The sequence below is a fragment of the Podarcis vaucheri genome, assembly GCF_965113315.1.
Source record: "Podarcis vaucheri genome assembly, chromosome: 2".
Taxonomy (NCBI): domain Eukaryota; kingdom Metazoa; phylum Chordata; class Lepidosauria; order Squamata; family Lacertidae; genus Podarcis; species Podarcis vaucheri.
The window spans coordinates 54,834,527-54,857,699 of record NC_138760.1 but is presented as its reverse complement, the minus strand read 5'-3'; the positions used below and the strand labels follow the sequence as shown (position 1 = coordinate 54,857,699).

The 23,173-nt window shown below is 46.6% G+C and overlaps 1 protein-coding gene across 1 annotated transcript in view; it reads left to right on the top strand.

Moving 5' to 3' along the window:
* The window catches only part of PPARGC1B (PPARG coactivator 1 beta), a 117,748-nt gene that overhangs the window by 83,442 nt on the left and 11,133 nt on the right, over nucleotides 1-23,173 (top strand). The window contains exons 2-8 of the mRNA XM_082213015.1: nucleotides 2,230-2,403; nucleotides 11,375-11,587; nucleotides 15,228-15,344; nucleotides 18,474-19,632; nucleotides 20,740-20,776; nucleotides 21,453-21,517; nucleotides 22,082-22,853. Of these exons, the coding sequence (XP_082069141.1) occupies nucleotides 2,230-2,403; nucleotides 11,375-11,587; nucleotides 15,228-15,344; nucleotides 18,474-19,632; nucleotides 20,740-20,776; nucleotides 21,453-21,517; nucleotides 22,082-22,853 (2,537 nt within the window). The remainder of the gene's footprint in view (nucleotides 1-2,229; nucleotides 2,404-11,374; nucleotides 11,588-15,227; nucleotides 15,345-18,473; nucleotides 19,633-20,739; nucleotides 20,777-21,452; nucleotides 21,518-22,081; nucleotides 22,854-23,173) is intronic.

Sequence of the window (23,173 nt, the reverse complement as noted above, 5' to 3'; positions counted from 1 at the left end):
CCTTTGGTAGGCTTAGCAGTAATGGTGCAGTGCAGCATTACTGTGTCCTTCTTGGTCACTCGCTTTCGCCGACCGTGTTGGGAGTTTAATGCAATTGCGTATGCCTTGAGAATGTGGTGGAAATGGGGCCGGGTCTCAGCTGCTCTGTGTGATTGACTGGATATTTTTAGCTCAGTTCTTAGAGCTTAGATTGCCTTACATGCGCCAGCCATTGATTCTGCTCTATTATACTCTCGTTTTGGCTGGGCTTGAGGAGCAGGGGAAGAATACAATGGATTGTTAGAGCTGTTATTGAATTGGTGTCTGGAGAAACTTGTTTCTATAAGGAGAGATTGCCACGGGTATGAGGAAATATTGAAGCTCCAAGGCCTGCTTGCCACTGCCAAGAGCGTGGCGGAGCTAAGTTTAGCTGATGAATGGAGCTGGGGCTGGAAGGCCTGAGAAAGAAAGGGGAGGTTAGGGGTGGTCAGGACCCAGAATGCACAGCAGGCCAAAAGTGCCACCTTCAGATGCACACAGGCCTCTGTTACAGAGCCTTACCTGATTCGTGACTGTCTGGTGTACCCTATAAGCCTCTTCCTTTCCTTCCTAATTGCTGGCTATCAGGGCACTAGTATAAGCCTTGGATGTCCGCATTACGTCACTAAAGGCTGGAGTAGCTTAAGTGTCCCTTAAGAAGCCATGCAGCTGCTCTGGTGGTGTACGGGGGCGTCTGTGTGTGTGTGTCTGACTGTCTGTCTTGCCTGAGGAGATCACCAGTGGTTGAACTGGTCTTCTGCTATTTTTATAACTCTCCTTAGCTGTTTTTAGTATAATTTGTACACCACCTTGAGATGGACGTGGAAGGCTAGCAATGGATCATGGTGATGATCCATGAGCAAGGGAACTGTCCCAAGAAAAGTTGAAAATGTCTGTTTCCTCTGAACTTGAAAAACAAAACAAAGCAAACCACCACAAGCACATCTTTGTAATTATACATCAAACGGGCATTATTCATTTTGAAAGATTGTCCCTCGAAATGCAGCCATTTAATCTGAGTGATCTGCTGGTAGGTGGGTGGGTGTTTTCCTGTTCCTTTGAACAGAGACAGACTTGAAAGATGCATATTGTCAGTCACCCACCAGTAACCTCCTCCTCCTTTTTTGCCATGGGGAAACAAAGCATCTGGGCTGTCCTCCAGGGGGCTTGGCCTCTCGCACACTAGAAGGTAGCGGGAGTGATATTTCCAAGAGCACAGAAATGTTAATCTTAGAATCTGCATAATAGGGTATTATCATGTTGGTACTAGAAATACAAAACCCAAGCATTTCTTGCGAAGCTGGCCAAGGTTGCAGCATCATTCCCAAATGGAAATACTAGATGTTGAGTGTGGAGAAAGTGCTCTGTTTTGCTTTATCCTTCAGTTTCTTTTGAATGGCATTGATGCACATATTCAAAGTCGGCAAAAATAATAATCACAATCAGGTACAAGTTGTCACTTCTAATTTAAGAAGGGGGATGAGAAGAATAGACCTAAATTCTGATCTTGCAGACAAGCCAGTAAGACATAATTATAATTCACCAGCAGGTAATAATGCGGAAAAGAAAAATAATCTCAGGATTTTTAGTTTTAATACATTGGAGGAGGGGCAGGAAATGCCTCATTTTACAGCATTCATGTCCTTCAGTACATGCTTGCTTCAGAGGCACAACTCTTACTACACACTGCTCTCAGTTGTATTTTCCCAGTAATTTTATGTATTTATTTAAAACATTTCTGTATCCCCTTTCATCAGTAATACCAGGTCAGGTCAGAAAAAGAGCCACTGGGAGTCATTTAGAACTATATCTGCCATCTTTAATTTGCTTTTTTTAGTTTCAGTGTGGTTATTTTATAAAATTTTGTTTTGTTGTAAAAGGAATTCTTTTGAAGAACAGGCTAAAAATACCTCAGTAAATAAACAAAATGTGGAACTGTTGCCTTTTTCGAGCTTGAAGGCTTTCTACAGGTGGCAGCCTGCCTTCAAGTGGTTTTAAATCCTCTTTGTTTTAGGAAGGTTTGGACTTTGGTTTCTTAGCTCCACGTTAGTGTGGCTTTTTATTGTGTACCATTTGGACACCCCTTAAAGACACCAGTGATCTGATCTACACCTTGTGAAGGCATGTGTGATTATATTTGACGTCATTTGGTTTTTCCGAGGATTCACAAGCCAGCCAAGCTCACCATCCTTTTCTCTTTTACATCCACAGTATGAAGTGTCTGGTGAGGAACACCTCTACTCTGATTTCCCGGAGATAGATTTGTCCCAGTTGGATGCCGGTGACTTTGACTCAGCCAGTTGCTTCAATGAGCTGCAGTGGTGTTGCGAGCACTCTGAAACAGAGTCCAGCCAGTACAGTACAGATGACTCCGAGCTTTTTCAGGTACACTTTGCCGTGGGATTCTCTGTGTCACTGTGGGAAATTTACTCTGGGTCACAACTTCCAAATTGTGCATGTATCTTTCTCCAACTATAATACTGTCATTGGCAATATGTTGGTTCTGGGAGCCCACTGCAGAGAGGAAACACAATTCTAGAGGAAATAAGTGTATTCTATGGCCATTATTCTTCATGAGAAGGAGAACAGTGAAGGAATCCATGTAGCACATGTGGATTGTGCTGGAATGATCCCTAGGTAGGAGGGAAGAATGTAGTTTTCTGTTTACAGGTCTTCTGACAAAACATTTCTAGTCAGCAGCAGACAGTGTGGTGGGATGGAGGCCATTACCTGACCTCTTGGCAGGTGAGTTGCCGCTGCTTACTTGGAGAGGGAGGGACAAGGAAGGGCAATACCATGCAAATGCACTGGGAGGAGTTCCAAACTGAACTCCACTGGTGTTTTTGCAGCTCACCACCACTGTGCCCCTCCCAATAAGTAGCAGTGACTCACTAGCCAAGCCCCACCACAACATCAGTTTGTTTCCTTCATGATTCTGTGAAGGAAGAACACATATAAATCTGGCCTTCATTTGTCCAAGGAAAGGTGAAGGGTGATCTCTTGTTATTCTAAGGTGGTCCCCAAATATTGTTGGACCACATCTCCCATCATTTGTGACCATTGGATAAACTGGCTGGGGATAATGGGATGCATGTCTGAACAGTTCAGACCTAAAGTACTAATATATGGCCTGCTACCTGCAAGAGCAGTTGTTTTGGGCTACAGTTGGGATTTGTGGCTTCTTCCTTTGGCTTCCTGTGCAAAGTGCAGCCAGGAACATATGAAGCCACCTTATAGAATCATAGAATCATAGAGTTGGAAGAGACCACAAGGGCCATCGAGTCCAACCCCTGCCAAGCAGGAAACACCATCAGAGCACTCCTGACATATGGTTGTCAAGCCTCTGCTTAAAGACCTCCAAAGTAGGAAACTCCACCACACTCCTAGGCAGCAAATTCCACTGTCAAACAGCTCTTACTGTCAGGAAGTTCTTCCTAATGTTTAGGTGGAATCTTCTTTCTTGTAGTTTGGATCCATTGCTCCGTGTCCGCTTCTCTGGAGCAGCAGAAAACAACCTTTCTCCTTCCTCTATATGACATCCTTTTATATATTTGAACATGGCTATCATATCACCCCTTAACCTCCTCTTCTCCAGGCTAAACATGCCCAGCTCCCTTAGCCATTCCTCATAAGGCATCATTTCCAGGCCTTTGACCATTTTGGTTGCCCTCCTCTGGACACGTTCCAGTTAGTCAGTGTCCTTCTTGAACTGTGATGCCCAACTCTGGACCCAGTATTCCAGGTGAGGTCTGACCAGAGCAGAATACAGTGGCACTATTACTTCCCTTGATCTAGATGCTATACTCCTATTGATGCAGCCCAGAATTGCATTGGCTTTTTTAGCTGCCGCGTCACACTGTTGGCTCATGTCAAGTTTGTGGTCAACCAAGACTCCTAGATCCTTTTCACATGTACTGCTCTCTATGCTGTACTGCTCTCTATGCTGAAGGCCAAATAGATAATACGTTAGGGCTGCACTCTTATATCCACTTACCTGAGAGTAAGCTCCATTGAATTACACAGAATTTAATTCAGACAGAGTAGAAATGTGTAGGACCACAAAGTAAATGTGTGGTCACAGTTGCACATCTTTCAACTTTTTTAAAATAGAAAAATAGCACCTGTGGGAGCCTTAGCCTAGATCAGGACTCTGGTACAGTGGAGGGGAACTAATCCTTCTCTCACCCCAGCACAGTTTTGCTGATAAAATAATTCATCCCAAACTGTGATTTGCCCCAAGAAGTGTTTTGGGGGCCACTCCCTATATAATAAATAGGTTTTTTGTTGTTGTTATTTGTTATTTTGCACCCCCTTCGCACAGCGCCCTGTGCGGGGGAACCACCCTAAATCCAGCGCTGATAATAGTGAGGGGGGGTGGAGAAAAATTGCAAGAGTTAACACCCTCATGCTTTTCAGTTCTAATTGGGATTGGGGGCTCCTGTAGCTGTTTCTTTCTTTTTCACATTTTTCTTCTTAAAATGAAAGATATGTAAATGGCAACCACACACTGAAGGCTTCACGTTTGGTCCTCCATCCTATCAGTGGCTGAATAGTATCTCCCCTGACTAACAGCCACTCTCCAGAGTTTCAGCTGATGCTCTTTTTCAGCCTCAGCGCTTAGAGTCTCTAACTAGAGATACTGAAAATTGAACGTGGGACCGTGTTCTTCTGCACAGGAAACATGTGGTCTGCCACAGAAAGTACAAAACTAATATAGCAACTGTCTCAAAGTGAAGAAGCTACAGTACATCAATAATTCTTGCAGACAATCACACGCACACCAATAATCTCCTTTGCCTGCCCCTGCCTACCTGGTGCTTTGCCCCTTACGGCAGATGCAAAACAGGCCCAGGATGTTCCGTATCCTGCCAGCACTCACCTGTTAATTCCTCCACACAGAGGAGGCTCGTTTCCCCCCTTTTCTGGAACAGCTTGGTGAAAGCTGAGGAAAGGTGTCTGTGGGTGAGGAGGGGGGTCCACACTATTAATATCTCTTCTGCAGATGATTAGTGCTCCATTAATTTGCGCTTGGTTTCTAAATGGAGCAAGTGTAGTAAAGCTAATGAGGAGGCAGAAGAGCAGGCGAAGGCTGCTGAGCCCATCCTCCTGTGATCTATTATTAAAAGGAAATTACAGGATGGTGCCTTGTGCCATCCAGCCTGATTTCCAAACCTGATGGATTGTTCAGCAGTGGGTGGGAGGGAGGCAGCAAGCCAGGGAGGGGGGTGGCGATGGGAGGGGAAAGCTCATAGGAAGCCGCACACAAAGTGACGTGGCCCTGGAATGTTAATTTTCCAGCGCACAGAAAGCTTCCCTTTTATCTGACTCTCCAGCTTCGGCGTCACCTTTGCATCTCTCTGTGCACATGGATATTTTTAGCTGAGGCTCCCTCTCAGTGTGTTGCTCGTGCTCTCTAAATATATGTGGTTCCATTATACCAATCGGCGAGCTGAGACGCGGTGCAGGTGGATGGAGCCGTGAGCCCGCGAGGAAGATTAAAGGCGCACAGATTACCTGCGGGTGACACAGCTCCCTTGGCGCCCCCCACGCCGCCTCCCCCTCCTTGCTCTTGGCTTTCCACAAAATACAAACCATCTCCCAACAGGGCACAAGGTATTCATGGTGGTGTTTCCATGATCAGGATATGTTGTGAACAGTTCTTGGCTTCAGTTCCCCCCCTGTTAATTTAGGAAGACAGGAAGCTGCCTTGTGGCATATCAGACCATTGCCCTACCTAGTTCAGTATTGCCTACACTGACCGGTAGGTAGCAGCCCTTCAACATTTCGGACAGGGAGTCTTTCCCAGCCTTACCTGGAGATGTCAGGGATTGAAGTTGCAACTGTCTGCTTACAAGACAGATGCTCTACCACTGAGCTAGAGCCCTTCCCATTGTGTTCACATGCACACGATATGCCTGCTCTTGCCTCTTATGTCGAATGCCAGTAGCATTTCCAAGAGTCTAGAGCTAGTTCACATGATGGTGCCTCACCCGCCACCCCTGCTCCCTTCTTAACCCCATCATAGCCTTCCAGGTAACCTTTGCTTCCTCTGAAGGCTGAGCAACAAAGCAGCTTGGCTCCATTTCTGCATCCTGCCTTGCAGACTGGTCTGGCTGCTGCAGGCTCTGTCGGCTGACTGACTCAGCAGGAACCAGGATGTTGGGAGAGTCCTGCACATTATGCAAAAACCTAATATTATTGCCGTTTAGTTCCTGTAATAAAAGAATAGTTCATCATTTTATACACTCGATTCCCGTGATGATCTTTGGCCGGGGTGGAGGATGTCTGAAGAGGTTCTTTGAAGTGCCTCGCCAGAGTAATTGAGAAAGGAAATCAAGGAGGCAGGAGGAGTGGGGAGAGAACAGTGTGGGGTATGAGTTTATACCTGGCCTGATGTAGTATCAGGAATTTGGCAGAAAAAAGCCATTCTCCTCTTGCCTCTCCTCCATTAAATACCTGCTGCTTCAGGGGGAACAGATTGTTTGCTGTATATGAAGAGAAGGTGTTCTTTCTTTTTTTCTTTTCTTTTCCTTTTGTCTTTAGCATAAGGTTGATTTTGGATTCCAGATTACAACTGCCTGCCAGCTCGCATTTTGTAGTGGAATTATCCACTCATGATGAACTTTTAAAGAATTCCTTCCCCACAGTGACACCTTCACATGCCAGCTTTACACTGTTCTTGCAAAAGGTCGAGAGTGACTGACAGGCCGTCATTGCGGGATGCATATTTTCCACTGAACTTCCTGAGGAAAAGATAAACAGAGCTGAAAAGTAAAAGGCAGGTCTTTTAGGAATGAGCAGAGCCCGATGAAACATACCCTGCTGATGTCCTCCTGCCTGCAGAAGTATCTCACCAATGCTGGAAGGAAAATAAATTTGTCCGGAGAACACAGCTCCCTTTGCTGCCCTTCCTTCTGAGTGCTGCTGTTTCCGCCATAGTTTCTCGTAGTGCTGACATGAATATTTGGGGTTAATGGTGGCTGTAGTCAAATCCAAATAAGCACATACTCACAGTCAGTGGGGATTCTTCGTTTCTTCAAAGTTAGGCACATCTCTTTGTGTCCGAGAGCCAATTCAAATGTTCATGCAAATGCCTGATGCAGAACTCTGTCATGAGAATGCAGATGGGGGGGGGGGAGTTAGGAAACAAGCAGTACCAGCATAAGAGGCAGCAAAGGAGTGTGGGAGACTGTGCCACATTACCCCAGTAAAGCCTGAATTGCCTCCAGTGAAGGTTCCCTGTGCCTGCTTCTAATCAAGATAGACTGGCATTCCTAGGTGATTGCAGCTGGCTCTGGCTCAACACCTCCCTGTTCTGGAATGCCCCCTTTGGGGGCCTTGGTTGACACTGGAGTGTGTAGGGATCCTGCTGGCATCACCTGCACCCTCCCACATCTTTGGCAGGCAAAAGAGGTGGCTCTCTGGTGTCCCTCCACAGGTGAAAGCTGGCAGGGCTGGACAAAGGAGCACCTCCACCTAGTTCACACACCTCCACCTAGTTCAGCTGTGTACACACAAGTACACAGCTCGCGACAAAGGGCATTTACATTGCACGCTTAGCCAATAAGGCATCATCAGGGCAAGGTTCTCAATAAGATGTCAGTAAGAGTCGGGCACGACTAAACAACTAAACAACAACAACAACAACAAAGTCTAATGAAATTCTACAGCCAGGCTTGGGCACCTTACCTCCTGCGCCACCAATGCGCAGTTTTCACTGCGAACCTGGCAGAGTGAGCACTGTGCTTCAAAGGTACCCTCTAAGCTGCAGCACCAGCTGACTCCAAGGGCCAATCCCTGTCCACCAAGCCCTAGCTTTAGAGCTGGCACCTATGTTTTGTGTAACCCATCTCTAGCATGAGGACACTTTCTAAGTGCTGTTAAAATTTCCGGGGGGGGGGGGAAGGTGGGTTGGAAGGAGGGAGCTTTCTCCCACCCCAGCCTCCAAAATTTCTCTCTTCCTTCAGGCCCTTAGAACCCTGCCCTGCTCCCTCCCCTGTTTTCTGCTGTGGAAATAGACACCTTTTTTTATTTGGGCTTCACTTGCTTTGGAGTGACAGGCAGCTCCTGCAGGTCCCAGGAGCCCGTATACTGGAAGTTGGACCTTGCCAAGTCCTGACACTTTCAGACTCATAGCATGCATTGTCTTTATCAAGCTGTTGTTCTAGAAAGGAAGGAAGGAAGGAAAGAAAGAACTTTGTTTTTGAAACAAGTTCCTTCTTTCTTTCTTTTCAGCAACTCTTTATAACCTCAGGTACAGAGAAGTGATACTGTGCTCCATTATGTTGGGAGGAATGCTAAAGCAAATAATAACATTGAAATTGTCAAGAGCAAAATGCTGCATGACTGTATTTCAGTTAACATTTAGAGTCCTGCAGTCTCAGACCTGATTTTTGCAAAGTTTAAACATATTGGCTGTGACAGGTCAGAATCAAAGAACTGTAAAATAGCTGCATGGGAAATTCAGCTTGGGAAATTAGGAATAGCAGCAAAACGTTTGTTATTCAAAACATCTGGTTGTTAAAATCCACTGGCTCTCACCCTCCCCTGAACCATTTAGCTATAATCTGAACTCAACAGTGTTCTTTTTTATCTACCCTTTGGATTTCCAGGAATGATTCCAGTGTTCATCATACTCAGATATCTGCAACTGTGCAGTTTAGGGAACTGCTTGATTTGAGTACATAAAAAGTGGGATGCAAGATTACATGGCCCTGTGTACTGTCATGTTCCAAATGAATCATCCTGAAATTAACCACTAGAAAAACTGGCACCCTCAGCCGGTTTTCCTAGTGGTTTTCCTAGCGGTTACCAGTGATGTCCAATAGCTTTCGGGCCACTGCAGCACCTCTGCTTGAGTTGTCAGAGGTGATTTGCTAAACCATGCCTTAAACTGTACAGGCACTTTGCTGGTTCTACCTCATTGCAGCATAGAGTCAATTCTAGACCTCAAGGATGAATCTGCAAGATGTGGTGGGGTGTGGCAAAGTGCATGGAGAAACACATTTTAAAACAGAGGGTTAGGTTCCATTATCATCTGCTAACTTCCAGTTCTAAGATTGTAATCGCACCAAGGGTTGTATTCATCATATTGCTAAGGGGATCCTTTCATCAGCGGAAGCATTTCTGCTTGTCCGACAGAGCAGCCTCCCCTCTCCTTCTCCCCACATTCTGTTCTGGCTGTTTCCCTGACCCTGTGGAGCAAATTTGAGGAGGGCACAGGGGGAAGAAAGAGGGGAAGTCCCGTTGCACTAGGAGTAATCCCTGCACTGGCTTCCACTAGCGCAGCAAGTTAGTTGACTGTGACCCGAAGCTTCTCACAGATGCAGGATGGATGAGAGTTTTCCCCATAGGCTCTGTCTGCTCATGGTCCACCCTCTATTGAGTTCTTTCTTCACTGGACACTCAAATTCACCAATTCCATCATTCATTGGTATGGAGCCCAAGCCAAAGTAAGGCCAGTTTCTACTACAACCTTTACAGCGTGATTGTCACCGGGAAGGTAAATCACGTGGGAAGCTGCTTCTGTGATAAACCTGTGTGCTTCAGGCTGATTATAAACATACCAGTAAAACCCAGTAAGACAGTGGGGACACCCCAGCTGAAGTTAAGCAATTTTAAAGCCCCACTGATTGAAGGGGCAGAGTTTTGTGCATGTGCATATAATTCTTTCATTGAAATCAAGATTTTACAATACCTGCCTGTGGTTGGGTCGTGTCCACTGATTCCAACTGAGCACTTCAGTTGCCTGTGATTTTTATTGCTAAAAGATAACTTTGTCATCAAGTGCAAAATAGATGACAAAATAGATGACAAAATAGATATGGATATAAACTGGGAGGAAAAGCTGGATGTAAGTTGTTGGGTTTTTCTCTATCAAATTTAGTACAGAGAAGAGGGGAATAGCTATGCATGTGCAATCTGTGTGAAGTTTGTACCCTTCAGCCTCAGACCCAGCAGCTAATGGAGGGGCAAATTTTAATCTGAGATCAAAGCTGTACAGTATGGTCCTACACATATTTACTTAGAACTGAATCCCATTGAGTTCAATGGGCCTTAGCCTGTGCAAGTGGGCTAGTTGATCAATTCTCTCATTAAACTTACAGCCTTCCTTTAGTGTGCCATTTGTATCGGTTGAAACATTTCTAAGGCTGCAATCCTAGGCATATCTTCCTGAGAGTAAGTCTTACTGAACTCAGTGTGACTTGCTTCCAAGGAAACCTCCGCAGAATTGGGATGCAAAGTAGGCCAGAAACAACAAAGATGGGGAAATGTCTGCAGGAAAATCAGGGAATCCTCACTGACATCTGTTATTTTAAGATAGGGATTTGTAGTTTATTTTTTTCTTTTAAGAACAATGTGCATCAGCCGTAAGTCAGACAGCAAAATCCTTCCAACATAAACCCTTTTCGGAAGCAGAAATATAGCTAGAGATAAGATCTCCAGCTCTTGCAGAAATAAAGCTCACCTCCAAATCAAATCATATCTCAACAAACCTAGGTGAATGCTGTTAAAAAATAAAACCTTTAATCGTGGAAATTATATTCATGGATGGGTTGCACTGTTAAAGGCTTCTCAGAACTTTCTTTGCCTGCTTTCACAGGGAGGGAGGGAGGGAGGGAGGGAGGGAGGGAGGGAGGGAAGAAAGAAAGAAAGAAAGAAAGAAAGAAAGAAAGAAAGAAAGAAAGAAAGAAAGAAAACCGTAGCAGAGGGATTACATATGGATGCTATATGATGATGTACAAATGGAAGTGTGTTATTACATTTTGGATTCTAATAAACTCCATGTGGGTTCTATCCAATTAAAGGATGCTCAGAATAGACAAATTCAAGTTGGTGGGTGAAAGTCAGTCATGTCCATGATCTGCTCTGAGTAGACTACAACCCTATGTATCTTAGGGTTCATAGATTGTTTTTGCAATACAGAGGTACCTCAGTTTATGAACTTAATCGGTTCCGGAAGTCTGTTCTTAAACGGAAATCCTTCTTAAACCGAGGCGCGCTTTCCCTAATGAGGCCTCCCGCCGCCGGTGCCCTTCCACCGCTTGGATTCCATTCTTAGACCGAGGTAAAGTTCGCAAACCGGGACCCTACTTCCAATTTTGCAGTTTGTAAACCGAATAGTTCGTAAACAGGGCTGTTCTTAAACCTAGGTACCCACTGTATAGTGGTATATTCAGCCTCAGTGGTTTCGTCTGCATGGTGTTTCCTTTCCTGCGCAAATCCCTTTAATGTGATGTCATTTGAGTTGTTCTCCTGTAGGAAGCATTTTGATTGGGTAACACCCTCTCTCTCTCTCTCTCTCTCTCTCTCTCTCTCTCTCTCTCTTTCTCATTCTTCTGACTCCTCCCACCAGATTATTGACAGCGAGAATGAAGCGCTGCTGGCGGCTCTCACCGAGACACTGGATGACATCCAGGGAGACGACATGGGCCTGGCCGCCTTCAGACCTATGGACGAGGGGGACATGCCCAACAGCGGCTGCACGTCACTCACCCCCTCTCCCAAACCTGCCGCCCCTCTCCCGAGGGGGCCTCCTCTGGCCCCAGAGGTTGATGAGCTGTCTCTAGTAAGAACCCACTTCCTACTGTTTAAGGTGGATTTGGATGCGCCTCTGATAAGCCGGCTGCATGGGTATGATAGGAAGCAAAGGTCTGAATTTTTTCATTATAGGCTTACAATTATAACAATACAAAAAGCATATACCTGTTATTGTATACGTATACATGTGCTGCACCATTGCTCTCACTCCGGTTTGCTCCATTGCCATCCTCGTGGGGGAAAGAGTGTGACCGTTGCGGGGAGGGGGAATCGAGTGCGGGTCAGGCGTGTGAATGGCATCAGATGCATTCCAGAGCTGCAATCATCTTTAAACAAGCCCCACTCCAGTGGTGCCTCATTGTCTGCTGTTTCTTTCTCTTTTTTGATATATCTCATTTCCCAACATTTCCCCCCCCCTCCGTCCCTCCTCGCCCACTCCCACCCTCCACTCTCTGTCTCCAAGGGCCGATCCCTCGCATGATCAGAGGCGTGAGAAAAGCTCCCTCCCCGCTATGAGGTTGGCTAGTGTGGCTGATCTGCTGTATCCCCTTATGGTCAGGGCTGAATGTATCTGCACCACCTTGCTGAAGCTTAGGCAGGTCTGGGTCTGGTCAGTGCCTGGGGGGGGGGGACACACACACAAAGACAGCACTCCATGGCTGGGTCGCCCTGGGTCGTCCGTAATAGAAGAACACGAGAAAATGAGCAAATAAATATCTCTGCATGTATAGCAAATTGAAAGCTTAGCCCAGGTTTTCCAAATAAATAGCTGAAAATCTGGAGTCTGTGACCACTATGCATTATGCAAATCAAGCAGACTGCGTATTTTTCCTTTGGCGTAATTTTATTCTGCTTTGGCTAGTCTTAGGAACTAGGACTACCACCACTCCTACCCAGCCAACAACCAGAAGTTTAGTTACTTCCCACACTTTTGAGATTTCATCTGGTATTGCCTACACACTTTCAAGAACCTGAAGCTTGCCTTTACACTGAAGAGGTTCTCTGGAAAGCCAAATTCTGTGCCTAGAGCCATATTCCAGCCCCTGCCCTGCTCTCTGCTCCCTTGAGGATACATAGAAGTGAAGAATGCACAACGCCCTTTTTGTGACTCCTGGATTTTGGGGGCTTGGTGAAGCTTGAAGTCCTAGCTATTCTATGGCTTCTGTCAGAGATCCCTTCTTAGCAAACTTGCAAGGAGTGGTGGAAGGGGAAGAGGGCACTGTGGATGGCGTCTTCACGGAGAACGCCACATTTTCAGAACCTGTTTTCACTTAGCACATGCCTAGAGCTGGAGGCTACAGAGCCTTCGACCCTCCACCCTTCTGTTACTTGGCCATGCTCTAAATCATCCTACAAGAGTGTTGGTTTTAGAGGACTCCATATGTTCCCACAGGCTCCTGCCTATCATTCTCTATTCCCCCTCCTCCCCCTTCCCTTATCTGTCATTAATGAATGTCATGATTTCTAAAAGTGTTCTGGCGGCATCTAGTGGTGAAATATATGGCATTTTCACTTCACACAAAAGTGTGCATGTGTGTGGGTGTATAATATTTATATATTTATAGATATATATATCACACAAATCCATATGTGTATATATAGGATGTATACGTTGCAGGAGAGAAGGAAATAAACTTTTCATTTATATATATTACATATATATATATATATATATATATATTATATCAGACAGCAGAAATTTTCACTTAATATTGTGATGGAGAAAGCAGGCATTTGACCGTGGGAAATGACTGATTGAATCTCCATCGTACACTTAATTGTTAAAGAGCTTTTTTGAGTTTCCAGACTGCCTTTGAAGATTTCCCCCGACTGCCACGTTCCCACAAGAGTCAAATCTGGCATTAATGTTAATGGATCCCATGTTGCCTTCAACGTGAGAGTGTGGAATGTGAAACCTCGCCTCCCCCCCTTTTTTAAAAAAAACAAAACTGAAATATTCTAGCCATGTAATCAGGAACATTTGGGTCATGATACCAGATACCCCAAGATAATTTTTCAGTCTGCTGTTTTGCCCACAACTTCCTTGATGGGGTTAAAATAGCACTCGTCCAAAGGTTCATATTTTTATTTATTTATTTTTAAAAAAGAACCTTGTAAATACTTGGTATTTGGACAGAACGTGCATCTTCAAAAGACTTTCGAGCTGATGAATCAATTAGTTAATCAATCAATCAATCAATCAATCAATCAAAGACCATGTTGGAATGTTACATCCCACTGATTGATTTTCAGGCGCTGATGCACTTGCTTCCTTGAGTGGGGGTTTAAAGGATGGGTGGGAATTAACCTCACTATCCAGAAGCCAGTTCAACAACAACACCCATGATTCTTCAAACTGCAAAGAGCTATCTCTCTCCCCCTCCAACTTTTTACTTAAAAGAGCCTGGGGTGGAGGTGCCTGAATCTCTGCTGCCAATATTCTTAAAGCACCATGAAGGCAGCATGCTTGCAGAATCCAGGACTTGCCAATTTTTAAGATTAGGCAGGATAATTTTCACACACACACACATATGTCTTCCTCTGTACCTAGGGAGTTTCTGCCATCGAGGGACACTTAACTCCACAAATGGTGTCCCACCGTTTAATTATGGCAACAGAATGTTCATTTTGCACAATCAGACTTGATTTGATTATTCAGTGCCATGACAGGTCTGGTCCTCCTTAGAGAAGGCGACAGAGGTAGCAGCAGTTGGCAGAGCAGCACCGCACAACTGACTTCCTGACACTGAGCTAAGATGGAGAGGGGTGGGCAGGGCAGGCAGAGCTCAGCATGGTGTAGGCATGGTGGCTGGAGCTCCCGCCACTGCACCCACACCAGACTCAGCTCTCTGTGCAAACCCCCCCCCCATGGTAAGCAGCAGTGACATTAGGCATTGCCTGTGCCACCCTGCCAACCACTGCTAGTAGTAAGTGACACACACCTTGGTTTCCCTGAAAGATACTCCAAAGACGTTAAGGAGGAGTACCCAGAGAAGGATTGTGAAATGTTTTGTATAACATGCGATGAGTATTGTTGATAAGCCATTGTCCCTCCCCTATGCAGTAACTTTTGAACTTTTGATACCTGCAGCCAAAGAGCTCTCCAGAAAGATGTTTGGTTTTTTGCAAAAATGATTTGTTTTTTGTGCGGCTCTTTCAGGAATTCTTCATATGCTATATAATTGCTATATGAACAGCACCTCCATGTAGGAAAATGGCACAAAACCTGCAGGCAGATCCTCATATGTGGTGGTCACGCATGCAGGCTTTTTCGCTGCACGTAGCTATGAATGAATTTTTGTCATCACCTTGATGAGCTTTAACAACAAGGCAGTGAGCTTCCATGGAGCTGGGTCTTGGTAAGTATCCAATGCCAGTTGGAACTGCAAGCCAGACCCAACTCAGGTGGCAATAAATTCGGAAACGGTCTTTTCCAAGCCCCTGTTTGCTTTCAGTCTCAGCGTGTGTTGGAGCCTCCCCATGACCCTGATTCATGTGACTCTTCGAACATCTTTGGCTGCCAAAACTCATGTTGTGGGGGTGGGAGGGCTGGATCTCCACTCCTGCTTAGAGGAGAGCAGGAGGGTTGACCTGGGATAATTTAAGCAGACGTGGCTGTTCATTCATGTAGGAATTCCGACTCTTTCTTTCACCGCTTCCCTTTCCAGCTGAAGAAGTTGCTCCTTTCTCCATCCAATGTGCCTCCAAGCTATGAGGTTCAGAGAGAGGGGAGCACATGGCGTCAAGGAACTCCCAAATCCAGACCCCAGCGACCCTGTACAAAGGTATTGTTTGGCCTTAGCAACCCTAACCTTTGCCCTAAGATAGCACACCGCACTATATTTACCCAAGATTAAATCCAAGTTGTACATTACAGCTCACCTCCCATTTTAAACAGAAGAAGTATGGTCAGGAGGGCCTAGTAAGCACTGGCACACTCCCATCAGTACTGTTAGAAGTGTTTTGTAAATTTTTATTTATTTCTTAAATGACTTCTGTCTTGCCTCTCCTCAAAACACTTGAGGTTGCTTGCAGTAATGGCTTAACTTCACCAATAAAACCAGAAAGTGGTGACAACGTTTTCACCAACAAAAAAGGTTGTAGCAGGCAAAAATAGTTCCAATGGCCACTCTTATCAGTGTAATCATGGTGATGTCTGCTCAGAAAGTGGGATTTACTTCCAGATGAGTGGAAGCAGCCTTAAACAGCTCACAACCTTTCCTGAATAAGCCCGGGGTTGGTTGTGTGCCAGGAGGTGAGCAGTGAGGTAGACAAGCAGGCCTTTTGTGCAACTAAGGTGCCACAGTCAAAAAGGCCCTCTTGTGCATGTTTGGCCACAGTGCTTCAATCACATCAGAGCCTCCATCGATCATTTAATTGAGATGCATTCAGAAGTTGGGGCTTGAAAGCCCATGACATGCTGCCCAAAGTGAGGGTGGCATTGATTTCACATTGAATGCATGTGGAACTTAGGCTGAGATGGCCGTGCCCTATGTGTGTCATCTGAGCAGTTTGAACTAATGGCAGCTGTTGGGGCAGTGGCACCAGAGGGCCAGCAGGTGACTCAGTTGCATCTTGCACTACCTGGAGCATCCAAGTGAGCCATTGGAGTAGCCCTACTTAGGGTGCATGATGGGACCCTGGCCTAGCTAAGCAAGACCTTTGCTTACTACTTTAAGCAAAAACAATGCATCTTGGTCATGTTGACTTAAATCTGGTTTTTTAATGTCACTGTTGTCCTTTAAAATTGAGGTGGTACCCTGGATCTTCAAATCTTTATTACTTAGCCAAAGGTCATCCATTGACAGGCCATCACGCATTTTTATGCAGTCCCTTGTGAACATACCAAATGTTAATCAAGGGATGGTTTAAAAAAGCTTGCCCTAATCTCACTCATAGAGATTTTATTTTTCTTTCTAAATTTATCAAGAGGCAAGGGATTTTTTTAAAAAAACTTTTCATTATTTATATCTCTCTGTGGGGATTTGAAGAAAGCAGCTAGGGCAGCTAGATGCAAAAGAAATCTGGGCTCCTGTGCCCTTTAATGGTGGTGTTGGAGAGGGAATTTCAGCCAGTGTAGCTTGTCATGCACATTTATGGATGTTGCAGGAGCCCTGTCCTCTTGCATCGGGCCACTCTAGTAGTGCCCTAGCCACGGTGCCCAGGCACACATGCTCCATAAACTGTGAGACCAGTACTGACAGGTGGAATCCACTGTAGTGTACAGTTTGTCTACCCTTGAGGAATTTGGGTTGCGTAGCAGGAATAAAGAGCCATGAATACAGAAGCTGGCCATACCTGGGTTAACGGAGAGATGAGAGAGAAAAAACAGGACACTGGTAGTGATATCAGAGTGAGCCTTCTCAAAACAAGAAGGCTTTCATCTGCGTGCCCTTTGGAGTGCGGTATACAAAGAGCCTCTTTATTTTCCCCAGATTCCCTTCGTCTTTAAATTTTGTCATGATGATCTTTCCCCTCTTCTCTCTCACTCTCATCCTTGACCCCAAATTAGAATGGAGCTTCCCAGCAGCTGACTGAACTGACTTTAGCTGGGCAAAGAGCTACACGTAAAGTTGCAGAACCAGTCCAGTCATTTAAACTAATCCCCTGAAATCCACACAAGATGCCATTAAAGATTTTCCACTTGGGTGATGGAAATTGTGCAGTGCATTAGGCAAGTGGATTTAGATTGCATGGGAAAGGCAGGGCTAAGTGAGGGGGGGAGAAAGAGAGAGACAGTGACCCTTCCATGCCAACTGGAAGAAAGGGGAGGCAAATCAATACTATTTGCCACATACAGCAGCTAGAAAGAAATTTGATGCAAGGGGTGTGAAGAATCCCTTTGATCTCTCTTGCTCTGTGTAGTTCTTGAAAGGAGCTGTTGAAAGTGTACATACATCCTCTCCTTTCTCATCTCTCCTGCCCAGTTCTTTAAACCCTGTATTAGCTTCCAGCAGCTTCCCCAAATCTTCATTTGATTTCTCCTACCCAGGGCATTCACTAAGGAACAAGGCTCTGCATCTCAACAGGTTATATCCCTCCTATTCTTCTGTTATATTTACACATACACAAACATAGGAGGATAAGAATGGAATCAATTTAAACTTCCACCCAGCTTTTATTGTTTCTCTTCAAGTTGTGCCCAGATGACTCTTATATATGATTCTTAAAGAACGGGCATGTCCTCCCATTACTTAGCTTGTGTACACATGCCACAGGCTTTGTGCTGAGAGATAGCAGAGATCCATGCATAGGTAGATAAGTTTTCATCATCCATTTTCTTCTCTGATTCAGGCAGGGCAGGGGCCTCCTTGACCATGGTGGTAACGAATGCTCCCCTCATTATTAGTGGTGTCAAAGGCATCATCTGATAAATGCCCACAGTATTTGCTCAGTCAGTGTAACAGGAATTGAAACACAGGGCAGAGTGAGGCTTGCATTAAGCAGCAACCTTTACTGGAAAGTAGTATTGCTGCTTGCTACCAAAAAACTGGCTGCTGAGGAAGAAGAAGAAGACGACGACAAATACAGTTTAGTGGCTTGGATGCAAGGCCCTTCATTTACTACCTTAGAATCTGACACGAAAAAGCCAGATTCTGCAAGTTCTCTGAAAGTAGATGAGAACAAATAAGTTACACAAAGGGTACAAGTAGTTGCTTTATAAAATTACATCAGACAGATCCTATAGGCATTAATGAAATGTAACCGGTAAATTGCCAGGGTAACCACAGAAGAGGCTGAATAGTTCTTCATATACAGTAGATTATTGGTTCCATAAAATCTTCTGGGGTTTAAACATTTCTACAGAAATCTGCTGCAGTTGCTTACTGTAACCACCAAACATGGAATGTGATGAGGAGATGAGGAAACTCATTCTTGGTTAGCCTAACTTCATTTTCCCTCTGCTCTTGAAGGTGGACGGTGTCCGAGACCGAAAGCCGAGTTTTCTCCAGGCTCAGAGCCGGAGCTGCACCGAGCTTCATAAGCACCTCACCTCCATCACAGCCCACTGCCCACACACAAAGGACAACTGGCCACCGGACGAGTGCCACAGTGGCGGCACGGAGCCCCAGAGTTATTGTGCCCACCATGGAGAGGACAGCGACTCCGGTGAAGAGTTGCTGCCCTGCGGCAACATGGCAGCGACTCCGCCTTCTTCCTCCGAGGAAGGCACCGGAGAGAAGGAGCTGCACGCTACTGTGGAGCTCATCCGCTACATGCACACTTACTGCCTTCCCCCCAGAAAGCTGCCCCCCACAGACCTTGCCGATGCGAGACACCAGCATTTCCACAGCCCCTCCAAGAGGGCCAAGCCGGATTGCCCCCTGCAGCGGCCTCCGCTCTGCAGCAAGGACAGTTGCTCGACCAGCTCTTGGCACCTCTCAGCGGGCTGCAAGCAGCCCAGAGCCCCCGCAGCCAGTTTCTCCATCCTGAAGGAGCTTCTTGCCAGGGACCTCCCTTGTGATGTGAGCAAGCCATACCGGTTGGCCAAGCCTGCATACGCCTCCTTGACCAGGTTGCAGCCACCCAAGGCTCCAGGAGCGCCTCCGCCCGAGGCTGCTGGGGGATCCACAGAGGCGTGTAAGTCCGCGGGCAGAATGCCACCAGAGGTGAAAACGGAGCCCAGGCAGGGCCTCAAAGCGGAGCCCGAGGTGAAGGAAGAGACTGGCAGCCCTGCAGAGGAGGAGGAGGACTGCGCAAAGCGGCCCCAGCTGGCCTTTGGGAAGGCAGGCCGCAAGCAGGAGAGCTTTATTTATGCCGTGCGGCGCTCCAAAAGACTCAACCCCGAGCTCAGTCTCTGGCTTTCCTTCCTTGACGACTCTCCCCCTGATCCGGCCACACCCCCTCAAAACAAAGTGGCCTCCCCAGAACTGTCCCTGTGCTCCACCACTCTGCAGAACTTTGACAGGGAAGCACCAGCAGCAGAGGTTGAAGTGAGCGGTGCAGGAGAGGCAGAGGACAGGTATCAGAGTCTCCCGATGGAGCTGCAAACCCCCTCACCAGAGAGCTCCGGGGAGAGCGAAGCATGTGAGATAAGCGAGAGCCAGTGCTGCGCCCTTTTGCATCAGACAGGTACCCTAAGTAAGAGTCTGAACATTTGGGGAACTTGGGAAGGGATATACCTTATACTGAGCCAGACCAATGGTCCATGCAGCTCAGGGTTGTCCACAGTGTCTGGCAGTGGCTCTCCAGGTCTTTCCCAAGCCTACTTGGAGATACTGTGGGTTAGCTCCTTCTGCAAGCAAGGCACATGCTCTTCGGTTGAGCTCTGTCCCTTCCTGTAAGGGAAGGCCTGTGCTTTGAGTCAGACACAGGGAACATATCCTGTAAAAGCTCATTGAGCACAGAGAGGGTGGGTTGTGGCAGTGTTGTGGTAAAGGAGGAATTCAGTACATTGGACGCTCGGGTTGCGAACGAGATCCATGCAGGATGCACGTTCGCAACCCGCAGCGTTCACAAGCCGCAGCATTCCGGTATCCGGGTTTCAGCAGGTCCGTAACCTGAAAAAACACAACCTGAAGCGTCTGTAACCCGAGGTATGACTGTACTGGCAAAGTTTGATGGGAGTATCTTTAGAAGTTACACACACTCTGTGGAGGGACTCTTAGACTGTCAGAGCTGCAGAGGACACTAGAACTCTGAGCTTCCAGCTTCTTACAACCCAGGTGACTAAGGAGCAAACCAGGCGTGGTGTGGGAAACCCAGGATCAGACCCTCAGTGTCTCTCCTTTTACATCTTAAAACAACAGTAGAGAGTCCTGAATTGGATCAGAGCTTCAGTATTGGGGGGGGGGGTAGCCCTTTTCCCTGTGGCAATTCTCTAATTTAACTCTCCCCCCCCCCAATGGCTGCTATTGATTATTGAGGGCAGGGGTTAAAGGCAGGCATTACAGGCCCCTCTCTTTTTCCCAATAGCAGCTTGTGGGGGGGGCAGATTTAAATCAGGGAAACTGCACAGGCAGGTAGGACTAATCCCTGCTTTCCCAGCCCTGCAATCCTGATCCAATTATCTCCCTGCTGCCTTTTAAGTGTTAAAAAAATAATAATGTCAGATTCAGAAGATCCAATCTTGCTTTGTTTGGTCTTAATCTGCTTTCTCATGAGCAACCTAGTCCAGTTCAAAGGCACGGATGTGTCTCACTGAGTCATTCTGCTTTTTCCTGTTTGTTTTTCTTTCAGAAGCACCAAGGTGTCTGTCGCTGCCCTTGGCAACAACGTAAGTGAAATACCAAAAATACATATTATTGGTGGAGGAGGATAGCCTCAGGTGTCAGGAACCTGGTACATGGCTGTCTCAGAACTTTGCTGCCCTTCTTCTTCTTTGGCGATCACTCGTAGCCGAGTAAGATTGTCTTCCATAAACACAGTTTTAACAATGAGTCCGTAAATGACTGTGGAGGCCAATTCTGGATCCACAAGTCCTTCCACAGTGGGGACATTGGTTTCCGGGCGGGAGTTGATCACGGTGTGGGTTTGTCAAGTGTGCCTTCCTATAGCACGTTTCTCTTTTGTGCCCTAATGCATGCTTGAAGATATAACATAATTGTGTGCAAATAAGTCCGCAAATGGTATTAGCCCATATACACTTTTTACTAGCATATGCTGGTCATTTGTGACTGTAGTAGCCTATAAGGGTGGTCATGGAGAGCAGTTTTCTTCTGGTTTGCCAAACTTTCACTGCATAGTTACCTGGAACTATTCCCTGCTCTCTGGTCCTTAACAGTTGCATGGCCATTTAGAAACCTGTTCGACATGGCAACTGACCCTTGAAGGTTTGGCCAGAGTCCTTTATCTTTACAGCTTCCTTGTTTCTGGTTTAGTATGTGAATTGTGATGTCTCCATCCATGTCTCTTCCATGACCTCTACACACTCCTTTTCTCCCCATCTTTAGAGAACCAACATTTGGAAAGCGCAATTTTGAGCAAGTTCTGACCGTAGAGCTGTGTGGCACCGCAGGTAAGGGTGGAATTCGCTTTAAGAGTCTGCCACATCCTGCAAAATGTGAAGAGAAGATGGGGCAGTGCCGAGAACCTCATGGTCAGCTAGTGACTTCAGGATGTTAATTCTGCATAAAGCCATTGACTTGAAGGAAAGGGATCCCTTTCATCTGAAATGGCAGCTATCTAACATAAGTGCCTGTGTCCTCACCAACTCCTTGAGAACTGCTATTACCATTTCCCCAAGACAAGAAGCTAGCTGTAAACAGAAGTGCAGCTGGCCCAGAATCAATTATTCAGCAAGGTTTAAAGCAGGGTTCCCCAAACTTGGGTCTACAGCTGGTTTTGGATTATAATTCCCATCATCCTGGACCACTTGTACTGCTAGCTAGGGTTGATGGGAGTTGTAGTCCAGCAACAGCTGGAGACCCAAGTTTGGGAAACTCTGGTTTGATAGATGTGGCGGTGTACAATGAGGGAACAAGTCTAACTCCCCTTGTCAAGGCAGCTTTCTTGTTTGTTTTAACTTTCATGCTTCTGTACTGAAAGACCTTTATCCTTTTGCTTCCTTGGGGGAGATAAGGTCTCACACCACCAACTACTCCACCATACAAGCCTTCAGAGGAGGACCTGTATAAGCCAGACATTCACCAGAGGCCAGCCAAGGAGACTGCCATCATCACCAGCTCTGAGCCACAGCCAATGATGGGGGACAGGGCAGCCTCCGGGAAGAAGCAGAAGAAGCACCCGGTGCGGACAGAGCTGTACGCACACCTGAGTCGGTCCACCCCCCACCTGCCCCACCCCGAGCCACATGGGGTGCTGAAGCGCCCTTTCTCACGCTCTTTCGGCGACCACGACTATTGCCAGGTCTTGAAGCCTGAGGCCTCTCTCCAGAGGAAGGTGCTGAAATCCTGGGAGCCCCTGAGCCATGTGGAAAACAAACACAAGCGGAGAGCCCCTGATGTGCACTACCAGCACGAGAGTCAGGAGGGCGTCAAGGGGACCTCAGTGAAGGAGGGAAGCCAGCAGCTGAGGGACCAGGAGATCAGGGCCAGCTTGACCAAACACTTTGGCCTCTTGGACAGTGCCCTCGATGCCGGGGAGGCAGCCTCCTGCAAGACGCCTGAATATGACACTGTCTTTGAGGACAGCTGCAGTGAGATTGGTTCCCTGCTGGAGGAAGAGGAGGAGGAGGAGGAAGAGGAGGAGGAGGAAGAGTGCTGCACAAGTCCATTGGAATCCAAGATGTGCCCCTACAAGAACCCTCTTTCCAGGGCCAGTTTGCACTATTGCTCCCGAAGCAGGTCCGATTCTGAGTCTTCGTGCTGCAGGTCCAGGTCTCCAGCAAGCAGGTGGGCTTCCCTGCACAATTGTGAGTTCACAGGGTCTTTGGCGAAAGGGCTCAGGGAGACCAGTAGTGAGCAAAGTTGTAGTGGGTTGCATTGGCTGGTCTTTACTGGCTCCCTCACAAAGGTACCTACTGATTTACAGGTGGCCCTCTGGCAGAGGTGCTGACTTTTTGCTTACGTTTCTCCAGGAGGTGCCGTGCACATCCATGCTGCTTTATAGATAATACGATTACTCTGAAAGAGACTGGGTTGGGTGGGTCCAGAGATCCCTGTGAGCGAAGTTTCACTCACAGGACCTCTCACTTACAGAAGTAGCAGAAGCA